The following is a 12,122-nucleotide window of genomic DNA, read 5'->3' as shown; positions in this document are numbered from 1 at the left end:
AAAAAAGCAACTTCTATCCACCCTTCTGGTAGGCAAAATCCACATATGCATTGCATCTTCAATGCCACCAAATTGGACTTGTATTTTATTTTTTTGCTATAAATCTCTAAAACTTCTAAATAAATTAACAAAAATATAATAAAGTTACTATGCTATATTGACCCGTACAATCTTGATTGCTCATTGGAAATAACTTATTTTAAAGAAAATATTAATATAGGCTCTGGAGGAAAGACACCTATCAATCATTTAAACACACTTGTTATGTATGTAGCATATGGACAGTGTCAGCACATCTCTGATCAGTGGCACTGGGAAGATTGCTCCTTTCCCCAGTATGTAACATGATAATAAAAATAGCAATATTATGGCCAGAAGTCTGCATCCAACACTGATTGATATATGATTTATTACCATGCTTTTCATTTGTTCCATGGGTGATAAAGTGAGGTTCAACAAAAGATAAGATACATTTTTTTTTTTTATTATTATTATTTTACACCTCCATCTCCCTTCCCCCTTCACTTCCAGGGACATAAAGGAGTTAAAAGGATCAGCTTGCTGAGGACACGTGCTGCATACTTCCATGAATGTGTACCCCTGCCTCACAGAAGTGCTCCCTTTGATGTGGAGAGGCTTCCCAGCCGCTTGCTCTGCACATGAAAGGCTTTCCCAGTTGCAGGCGGCTCGGGGTTGATTTGTATCACCTTGCGAGGGAAGTGAACATTTCGCACGGGAAGGGGAGGGACTTGTCTGCAGCAGGCAATTGCTCCTGGGCACCGTAAAATAAATACACTACACATTATTAGCCTCAAGTTCTCTGCTTGAATCCAATGACTGATCGACTCATTAATTCCTGTGCTGTTTAAGGGGAGCTCTTTACATGTTCCCCAGATAGGAAGTAAATACTGGGGAGGTTTGCAGGAGAAAGCCCCCTTCAGGATCTTTTGTTAGTGGCGAGTCACTGGAAACATAACCATCATTGGGTAATAAGTGCCTTTTTTTGTTTGGAAGGGTGTCTGGATTGAACTGTTTATTTATTTCCTGTGTCTTTGGGGCGTTTGCTTTGCATCAGCAATCTCTTCTTTAACCTGAAAGAAGAAACCGCTGTCTGTGCATACATTTGTGGGAGGGTTGTGCAGGAAGAAGGAATGATTTTGTTCCTCAGTGGAATCAAAACTTTTTGTATTTGGGGTCTGACTTCCTGATAGGGTGACTCAGTAAAGGCATGGGCTGTGTGTGTATGTGTTAGGTAAGGCTGATGCTGTCTTGGTAGGTTAGGCAACATCAGGCAGCAGACAGCATGGGGCTGGGAGCCAGGGCTGAACTTTGTTCCTGTTTCATTTTAGTGACGGTGCTGGGGAAGATCAGCTCCGGGGGATTTGGCCGCTTCACTCTATCGGCTGTATTTTTTTTTTTCACTGAAGGTTTGGGAAAGAGGAGGGGCGCAGGCAATAGGAAGGCTGTGTCACTTTTGCATGGAGAGACTCGCCTAATTATTTATTTATATTGCACAGTGCTTCCCGTTGCCTGTGCAGCAGCAGCAGGGCTGGGTGCCTGGTCGGCCTGATTGCACCGAGTGAGCAGCAGCAGCAGGACGTGACCAAGTCTGGCAGTGGTGGGAGGTCGTATGCAAAGTGCAAAGTCCAGCACCTGAGAGACATGAGCTTGCTGCGGGTTAGGGCAGGGTCGCTGCTGGTGGGTCGGGGGTGGCACAGCATTAAACCTTGGCCGCCAGCCTGCCCCTCTCCCCGTGCTCGGCCTATCGTGGACATGTCCTACTCCCACCACTTCGTGGATTTCCAGGGCTCTTCCATCCCTAGTTTCATGAAAAAGCTGGTGGTCACCAAGCTCAGCCCTGACTTCAGGCAGGCTGTCACCTTGCTGCCCAGCGCCCCGGTGCCAGTGCCTGGGGATGGAGATCTGCTCATCCGGAACCGGTGAGAAACCCCAATATCATCGCATTTTATTTGTACTGGTGTGTTTTTTCATCTGTAGGGGTTTGGGGGCACTTTCATATTCTTCCGACACTAGAGCACACTTTCCGATTCCCCTTTACCCTGCACTGTGTCCTTGACAGACACGCCCCCCTCAGCAAACATACTTTACACACACTTCCTCTGTGTGCATGGTGTAATATTTCAAGCACACATTTTCATACCCAGTGGACAGCAGCACGCAATGCAGTGTGCTTTCACATACTGTACTGATCCCCCTCATAGTTTTGTACACTCCTATACACACACAAGACACACACACACACACACACACACACACACACTAACATCCCAACTAAAACTGTAATCTATCTATCTATCGCACAATCTCCCATCTCGCCCCAAATACTTAAGATCCTGCACACTTCCAGAAATACCCAAACACTACTTACTCCAAACATAGTGAGGTGCCTCGCAGGTACTCCAGGGACCCCAGCAGATACTTCCAGATCCCTTTAAACCTTACACCCATAATAACACTTGCACTGATGAAGCACACTGTGTTTTCTTCCCATGGGCCAGCCTGTTTATTTATTTTTTTCCTGTGATCCCAAAATAAGTTGCACCAGCCGCCATCTGGCGACTGTTAAATTTATTTTACTATCGTCTTCCGTACTCTGTGTCTGATCTCGCCTCCCATTCACGAATACACAACTTGCACATACCCTGACCCTCAGCTAAAACGATATGCTGCTGCCACACTGCAATACGCTGTGTCCTTACCTGCCTTGGAGAGAGAGAGTCTGTGTAGGGAGGGCACGGCATCGATATGCAAAGCACACCTGGGACTGATGTGCAAGACATGGGTTTAAAGTCTCTCCCAGGATCCGGAGAGGGAGATGTGTTCATCCATCAGGGTGTGAGTGAGCCCTCTCTGGGTGTTTGTTCTGCACGTCACTAACCTTTTTAGGAAGCAGTGAATCAACAGGAAGGGACATCACTTCACGCAGTCCTGTTCTGCTGTCCAGCCTCACCATTTCCATCTCCATCATCAACCTCATCACCTTCCTCATCTTCACCTTCCTCATCTCTGGGAAACGCAACCTACAGGCAGCACAGGAGCAGTCACCAGGACACACTGGCCTGCAAATCAGTTTTTCCAAAGTAACATGGTTTTGGTTTCCTCCTTCTATATATCCATAGGGCCCAAACACAGTTATGTTGTTTTATTTGCAAGTGAAACGTTTATATAATGAGCAGGCTAATCTAAATATTAAAGTATACATAATACAATTTTTTTACGTGTGTGTGTTTGTGTGTGTGTATGTGTATGTATGTATGTGTATGTATGTGTATATATATATATATATATTCTACGTTTGTGGATTTTTTTAAGACTACTAAAATAACTTCATAAACACAGTAGAAACATTTTTTTTATTAATTAGCATTTGTGTGATCCACTAATTACAAAAAATAGGCTGAAGTTTATAATTCAGTGTGTGTGTGTGTGTGTGTGTGTGTGTGTGTATGTATATGTATATGTATATGTATATGTATATATATATATATATATATATATATATATATATATATATATATATATATAAAAAAATTCAATAACAAAACAACATTATAAAAAAGGGAAATAAAAAAAACCTAGAATTTTGCTCCAGTAGATATTCATGATTTTAATAATATATATAGATAGATATTCATGATTTCAAATTATGTGTGTGAGTATTATATATATATATATATATATATATTTATATATTTATATATTATTACACTCACACACAATTTGAAATCATGAATATCTATCTACTGGAGCAAAATTCTAGGGTTTTTTATTTCCCTTTTTTATAATGTTGTTTTGTTATTGGAATTACAAAATAATTATTAAATAACTGTATACAAAATAAACACAAAACAAGGAGGATCTGGCCTTGTAAACACTTTGTCAACATATGCCAGCAGATTGTTTATTCAGGTAACACGGGGTGATATTTCCAAACACACACACTGTTTATACTGTGTGTATGTATGTGTATGTATGTATGTATGTATGTATGTATATCTCTCTATCTCTCGACCACTATCACACAAGACCAGTTTCACAGGGAGCAAGCACATCATGGCTCATTTCTATTAAGACGGCCCTTATATGAAACCTTGTGGCCGATCACTATTCAACTTCACTGTATCGATATTGAAGTGCTGGTGGGTTAAACAATGTGATGCAGAACATGCACAGTAACAATGTACAATATCAGCAATGCTTAACCTTGCCCTTTCACATGATTTGCCTTTCTGTGCTATGGTGTGGCTTCTATGTGCTGCCGGAGCCTGCTAACACTTTACCTCCGGCACAGGAGAGGTTAAAGCACTTTTCTTCTTTTGTCTTCTGCTCTCGTTTATTTTTTATTTATACCCCTCTCAACTCCTGTTTCGGTTTAGATCTGTATCTATACCATTGTGTTTTACTAATGAAGATTTTTTTGATTTATTGTTACTCTACCTACCCAACCTTTTGCATTCGGTAACTATGTTTTGTTAACACCTTTTAATGGCTTGAGGAATAAGACTACATCCCAAAAGAGCACAATGTGGATGGGACATTCCCTTCTTTGCCAAATGAATTAGCTAACCCAGTTTGCAAATTCAGGATAATTAGTTATACTATGGGGGCTTCAGCACGCATACCGCTGCCTTAAATGTAAATATTTTCACTAACCCCAATGTAACCCCAGCCTGTGCTTTTTATAGCTGAACACAGCATCTCTGCCCCTGCTACTGCTGCCCCTAATCCAGTCCTGTTTTATTCTAACTGCTATATCCAGTGCTGCTGTAAACTGCTTCACATCTCAAACTGTCATATAATAAACTTCATTTTATTTTTTTACATATTAGTAGATTCATTTGTATCGATATTAGAGCTTGAAATTACATGCATCTAATACTGTATAAATCCTACTGTTTTCCCAATAAGAGGCTCGGTTTTAATCATTTTAGTAAAAGATTTGTATGGGATTTTTTGGGGGGCAGGGGCAAGGAATGCCCCAAAGTGTCATAATAATCATACCATTTTTTTTCAGTGTTAATTAAAATAAAAAATCGTTTTCTTTTTAATACCGAGTATTTAGTAGTTTTGCAAATAATTCTATTAACTGTTGTATTTTTTTTCTTCTGATTTCGGTTTTATTGGAATGATAAAACAACCTTTCTTTTCAGAATAGGGTCCGCATCTGAACCCAGCCGTTTCGATCGTTGATTTTTCTTTAGAGGTTTTTTTTTAATACTTTGTTCGTTTATTACATGGGCATATTTTAAATAGAAAGACCTGATGCAAGAATCCACAGTTTTAATATTAACACATCGAAATTCTGCACAATTCTGCCGCACAACCCCCCCCCCCCCCCCTCAACCCCCCTGAATTTTGGTCTGATATGTGAACTGATCATTGAGATTTAGATGAAGTACTTATCTGCAGTTAGTTTTTGCCTCTGGCTTCTGCAGGGCTGCTCCTGTTTTAAACATTGTACGAGGGTTCACCACTGTCGATATAAATAAACTGTTGTTGAGGAGTGCAGTTATTTGGCACCACTTTATTAAACAGCCTTGGGTTATGTGCATGTGGGGTTATTATATGTATGTATTGAAACAGACTTTGTGGATATATGTATGGGTTTTGTGAAAAACGTTACAGGCACTGTGTGTATGTATTTATTTATTTTTTATTGCACACACAATGCAAATAATAAGATCTGCAAGTCTATAATTGTATCTACTTGATTATTCCCTTTTGTTATGTAGTTTGATAACTATATTTTTCATAGTAGGCTATACTTGAAAAGGTGTTTTGTGTAAAGCTTTTTCAAAGCAACTAATGAATAGGTTTTTTTTTTTTTTTTTTTTCAAGTTCAGAGTTATTTTGGGTAATTGTAAAAATGGTTAAAGTTAGTACTACAACTTTAGGTAACATTACTGAACATATAATAACTATATATTTACATTACTGCCTAAGAAATGTGTATACAAATATGCACGGCTATTTTGTTGTATTGCTGTTGTGAGAGACACGACAAATGTTTAGGTTTAAAAATAGTGACATTCTCATGCACTGCAGAAAAAGATCTGTATTGTTCATTAGGATGCAAGTCTGCACTTGACCTGCAGAGGTTAATCTGTGGATTTCTGTACAATTTAGTAACAATTCCTAAGACTGAGACGATAGACACCTTTTTCAGTGGATCAGTTTGAGAGTTAATCACACGAGGAGACTTCTTCAATCAGTTCTTGAGATGTGCTGTTAGCAGCCAGGTACTGTACAAGCAAGCGAATAGGTACTCGGTGCTTGCAGAGGTTCTACTCACTTGAATTGGGCTTAGTTGTACTCAGTCGAGTTTAGAGCATATTGAGGGGCTATATTTTTGCTGTAGAAAGCAGCAACCTGTTATATTTCTGATGTAACAGGGAACTGTTGACCTGCTCCAAGGGGAATGAATCAGGAGACTCGGAAAAATGAACTGAGGGTTAACACTGCCTGGAAACATTTCAGGGTAACCTCAAGCATATGACCTGTCCAATCAGTTAACTGGTGGGTACCTGAAGTCAGTTCTGTCTGACACAAATGAGCATCACTTGCCCATTTTCACACTGTGCTTTTGACCCATGAAGGTGGAACTAAATATCTTGCACAAAACTTTCCTATGATCCAAACTGGTCTTGATTGTATTTGGCCCCAGTACATGCATTTGCATAGTACATGTATATTTACAACCTCCCTTTTGAGCCCGATTTTCAGTTTTAGTTTCAACATTAAGCAAAATAAATAGTCCCTAATATCTTGCCTATTCTCCTTTATGGCAGCGTAGGGGGAGATTGCTATAAACTTCGTGAGTGTCTCTTCTATGCCCCCACTATTTCCTAACTCCCCCATCACGGACATTTCAGCATCATATATAGATATTTCATCTACATTTCCACACATGCCACCATGTGTTTTTTATTTTATTTATTTACTTCGCTTACTTTTCCACGTCCTTCTTTTTTTTAATTTTTTTTTTTTATTTCATCTTTTTATATAAGATTTTATTTTTCACTTGTTCAATATATCTTTTTTTGACTACCCATCTTTATTTTAAACAATTAACATTATTTTTTTCCGAGCTGAGGATTTTTAGTAATCCTGGTTAAAACAAACATTAACCTGACAAGGGAAGATACAAACTATTTATTTTTCAACACACAACCCTCCCAGGGTAGGGATACCACCACGCAGTGATTTATTATTTCCCAGCAATTAACCCCCTTTAGAGTTTGAGGCGCCTGCAGCTTGTTTGCTGACACGTCAGACACTATAGGGGTTAATCTGCTGTGCCCCTACCTCTTCTCCATCCAGCGCCTTCCTTTCCCTTCATTTACAGGGGGGGGGGGGAGGGCAGGGGGGGTGTAGTTGGAAGGGAGTCTTCCCTCTGGTTCACGGTCCCGGAGTGTGTCTGCAGGGGAGCTCGGCTCACACAGTAAGATAATGAGGAGAGAGTCTGTCCCCGGCCTTGGAGGGAGCAGGGGGGCTCCCTTTGTTGGTGCTGCAGAGTTCATTTGTACCAAGGCAGCACAGTCAAGAGACAGGATCGCTATGCAGTCCTGGAAATGTATGAATTATCTCTGCACACATCGTACACTGATCTGAGGATATTCAGTGTGTTCACTATCTCTCTCATTACTACATGTGGGTTTGTGTACACAAATTAAAGCACTCCCCATCTTCTGAAAAATAACTATACTCTGTGCTACCAAGCACAACATGTTTTTAAATTCAAATGTAAAGATCAAATAGGATTGTTCATTTATATTGTAGCATTTTTTTTTTTAAATATATACATTACCAGCGTTGTGCTATAGCAAACTGGTGAAATACAAGAAGTGGCAGATATGTGCACTTCTAACATGTAATTTATTTTTACATTGTGGTTAAATGTATCGACAATGTTTAATTGATACCAATTTTATCTCAGTTTTCTATGCTTTGTGAAAATTGTTAAAGCAGTTATTGGGTGAAGACTTGCAAGTTAAATATACAAAGTAGATTTTTTTTTTAAACCACTAAGTAATAGAGCTGTGACTTTCTGGCATGCATTGTCAAATTCAACATCAAATGTATGTATGTATGTATGTATGTATGTATGTATGTATATATTGCAGACTAAAAATGTCAAATGTAAAATGTATTTTTCCTGTTCACACTTCTACAACTTTTAATTAATCAATTAACGCAGTCCATTACCACTTTTTAATTAGATATTCAGAGATGTCCATCTCAAGAGACCAAAAGGGGTTTCAAACTAAAAAGTATCATTGTAATGGAAAAGTGCTGATATCTATCATTGAGAGTCCACTGAAGTCTGAGGCAGCTGATGGGGAAAATCAGTGACAGGCTCCAATTCAGTGAGACTCATTGAAAATCAAATGGTTAACATGTCTGGATATGGGCTGTGTGCTTCAGATCTATAACATATTGTATTTGAGTCAATGCCAGTGTACCTAAATACAAAGCTTTATCTGCATTGGTCATCATATGCCCCTAGTATAAAATAAGTTACGACTGCTATAGCACACTTGTTTTTTATTTTTTTTTAAAGGTACAGTCCTCCCCCCCAAATTTTTTTTTTAAGTAGTAATGTACCTAAATCATTGCATACTACGCACAACAATATGCAGGCCTGTTACTTCTATGGGAGGAAACAACATCCATTTTAAAACTGGTGAAACTCAGACTTATTTTAGAAATTAAGGGAAAGAATCACCATACACAATATTTTACTGTATCTATAACAATAATAATTTTAAGTCCTCCTTGAAATTCTTTTATTTCAAATGTACTTAGTGCTAACTATTTATTTGTTTTGTTTTCCTCCCCCCTCAGGTTTGTCGGTATTAATGCATCGGACGTAAACTACTCATCTGGTCGATATGACCACTCAGTGAGACCTCCGTTTGATGCTGGATTTGAAGGCATTGGTGAAGTAGTAGCTTTGGGCTTAAGTGCTAGTAAAATATACACAGTTGGCCAACCTGTAGCCTATGTGAAAAGTGGCTCTTTTGCGGAGTATACAGTTGTGCCTGCGAACATTGCAGTCCCAGTGCCTTCAGTAAAACCAGAGTTTTTAACGCTGCTTGTTAGTGGTACAACAGCTTACATCAGTCTCAAAGAGATAGGAGAGTTATCCGAAGGAAAGAAGGTTTTGGTGACTGCAGCAGCTGGTGGAACAGGTCAATTTGCTGTGCAACTTGCAAAGAAGGCTAAATGCTACGTAATTGGGACATGCTCCTCAGACGAGAAGGCAGGATTTTTAAAATCCATTGGTTGTGACCTTCCAATCAACTATAAAACTGAAAAGGTTGGGTCAGTCCTAAAGAGGGAGTTTCAAGAGGGTGTAGATGTTGTGTATGAATCTGTTGGTGGAGAAATGTTTGATGTGTCAGTCAACTGTTTGGCTACCAAAGGTCGCCTCATAATTATTGGGTTCATCTCTGGCTACCAAACATCTCAAGGTCTGTTGCCTGTTAAATTAGGAGCTTTACCTGCAGTTCTACTAAAGAAGTCTGCCAGCATCCATGGCTTTTTCTTGAACAGTTACCTGTCTGAATACAAAGAAGCAATGACGTCTTTGCTGAAAATGACCCTAGGTGGAGAGCTGGTTTGTAAAGTAGACTATGGAGAGCTATCTCCAGAGGGCAGGTTCAGTGGTTTGGAGTCTGTATTCCGTGCCATAGATTATATGTACATGGGGAAAAACATAGGAAAAATTGTAGTTGAATTACCTCACCCTGTCAACAGCAAGCTGTAAAAACAGAACAATGATATAAATCAAAAGAGAAAATGGGTAGTTTCTGCCTGAGAATGTCTCAAACATTTTGTTGCTAATGGATAGTATATTAAAATCAGTATTAAGGTGTTGGTAAAATGTTTTGATTGTAAAAATAGCATATTAATTTTAGAGGCCAGAACTTGGTATCCAACCAATTAACCCCGCCAGCCCCAAATAAACTACAATCAATATTTGTTTTGTCATGGAAAGGGTTAATGTTGCAGCATTTAGTAGCCAGCAGTTAGAGCCACTGACAAGTGTTCAAGTTTGAATCGATATATTTAGTCACAATAATGTGTACTTTTTGTCGTAAAGATTTTTTTTACATTAAAGGTGTTTAGATTTCATGCCAAATGTATTGTACACACTTGTATTTTGGGGAAGAAAAAAATAAAACTTAGGGACATGTTTACTAAGCGCTGCTATGTCATAAGATGCTTTCCGGTGCTATAAGGTGCCTGCGGGTGTGTTTGGAGGGGTCTTATGGCATAGTACTGCTTTTTAAATATGGGCCGTTATGTTATATTAGAGCTGTATAATTTTTTCATGATGACTGTTTGTTACCTTAAGGTTTGTTAAAAATGTGTTGATGCATTTAGAGTTCAATGTTAAAATACATTTATGAATTATATGGCAAAATAGTCCAGTAGTTATTACCATTCTCTCAGAAATATTAAGAGCAGTAAATATGCAGGATGTACATTAGAGCTTTACTAATGTATATAGCAACAACAACTATACAGTTAAGTCATATATGGGAAGAATGGTTTCAATCTAATAATTCCGAGTTTGATTGTAACACATTGCAATACGTAACTATTGCAGCACTGCATATAAATGTTTCCTTTATAATTTTTTTCTCCTTATGGCAATAAAGGATTGCAGGCTTCATTGTTTTTTCTTCTTTGAATCACGATCGCATGTCTATATTTTGCCTTTCACCCTCAGCACACCCAGTCCCAGATATTCTTCACATTTAATTGTTCTGCTGGAATGTTGTAATGCCTTTTCAAATTAAGGTAGATCCCCACCAGGATATTTAAAAAAAAAAAAAGAAAAAGAGGAAACATGGCCAAGTATAACAGCTGTGTCATTTATGAATATTATAATTATAGTTTCAGTGGGAAAAAGTTATATATATATTTTTTTTCTTTTTAATGGCATTTACAAGTATACTTTTTTTTTCTTTCTTTCTCCCCCCTCTTCCATACTGAGGAACAAAACTATTCTGCTGTTGAGTGGCTGTTTAGTATCCATTTTACAAGATTTACTCATTTTCAGGCTCTTAATGTAGCTGCTAGCATGCATGCACAACAATACAATTTATATGGTAAATGGAACCAAATAATGGCTTCACTGAATGTTATGGCTGAACTGAAGGAAAATGTCACGGTAAATAGCTGCCAAATTATGGATCATGCCAAAGTGTCACAACTGCACTAAAGACAAATGGCACCGACGGTTATTGCCATTGTGACACTCTTGAATTATGAAACTGAGGACTATCCTCATGTGAAGCATTCTGTGTCCTCATTATAGTAAAGGGTTGCTGTTTGAAATGTGGAAGCATATCCCCTTATGGGATGCGTCCATATTAATTTGTGCCTTGCAAAACAAATATATATATATATTTTTTTTTTAAGTCTGTCTGGCTTCACAAACCAAATCAAAATACAGTATGCTTGTATTGAAAATGACTGATAATGGAAAATGTATTAAAATAGAATCAAATGAAAGGATATTGTTCCATTTAACATGGGATATGTATCAAACATTTAGCTGTTCACTATGCAAATACAAATGTGAAATACTTTGTGAAGACTATAGCAGTATGTATATTACCACCTAAATTGCTTCCTGTGAACTGAACTAAGTCCTGGGTCCTTTCATTTTAATGGGCGGGTAATAAAGATAAAAGGCTAACATTTAACTGATGAATCCCTCCAACTAGAATAGTATTGGGGGGATGAGCCGAGAATGGAAAAATATGATCCTTTAAATAAATAAAGTCTCTTTAAAACAATATAGATGACCATGTTCAATTCTGATGAGAAAACATGAGACGGCTGCTAGACATTTTTTGACTTCTTAACTGCAACTTGGTTAGTAGTTTGACCAGCGTGTGTGAGATTTTCTCTCAGCAACCTAGTTTCTGGCTTGGGAGGGGCACAGTTTAAACCAACACCAGTGTCAAGTGATATTTCTGTGGTGGTGGAATCTCTCTTTGAACTATTCCCTTTGCAAAATAAAGCTCAACATTTCAACACAGTTATCAGTGTCTGTTTTAGAGCGTCCTGGTACTGTACAGTCT

General features: G+C 38.4%; 2 protein-coding genes across 3 annotated transcripts in view; one reads left to right on the top strand and one right to left on the bottom strand.

Moving 5' to 3' along the window:
• TSHZ1 (teashirt zinc finger homeobox 1) overlaps positions 1-3,030 on the bottom strand; it is a 93,718-nt gene extending 90,688 nt beyond the window's left edge. Inside the window, exon 1 of the mRNA XM_075585491.1 lies at positions 2,900-3,030. The gene's annotated coding sequence lies outside the window, so the exon portion shown is untranslated. The remainder of the gene's footprint in view (positions 1-2,899) is intronic.
• On the top strand, positions 730-10,702 carry PTGR3 (prostaglandin reductase 3). 2 transcript variants are annotated; one of them, XM_075585492.1, is made up of 3 exons: positions 730-986; positions 1,518-1,940; positions 8,866-10,702. In XM_075585492.1, exons 2-3 carry the CDS (start codon positions 1,663-1,665, stop codon positions 9,788-9,790), a joined length of 1,203 nt encoding a protein of 400 aa, XP_075441607.1. In that variant the 5' UTR covers positions 730-986; positions 1,518-1,662; the 3' UTR covers positions 9,791-10,702. The 2 variants fall into 2 exon arrangements, with proteins under 2 accessions (XP_075441607.1, XP_075441608.1); XM_075585493.1 differs by having other exon boundaries at positions 1,350-1,940.
• Positions 10,703-12,122: the final 1,420 nt, after the last annotated feature.

Source organism: Ascaphus truei, chromosome 2 (assembly GCF_040206685.1).
Source record: "Ascaphus truei isolate aAscTru1 chromosome 2, aAscTru1.hap1, whole genome shotgun sequence".
NCBI lineage: Eukaryota > Metazoa > Chordata > Amphibia > Anura > Ascaphidae > Ascaphus > Ascaphus truei.
This window is presented reverse-complemented; position numbering and strand designations above follow the sequence as displayed.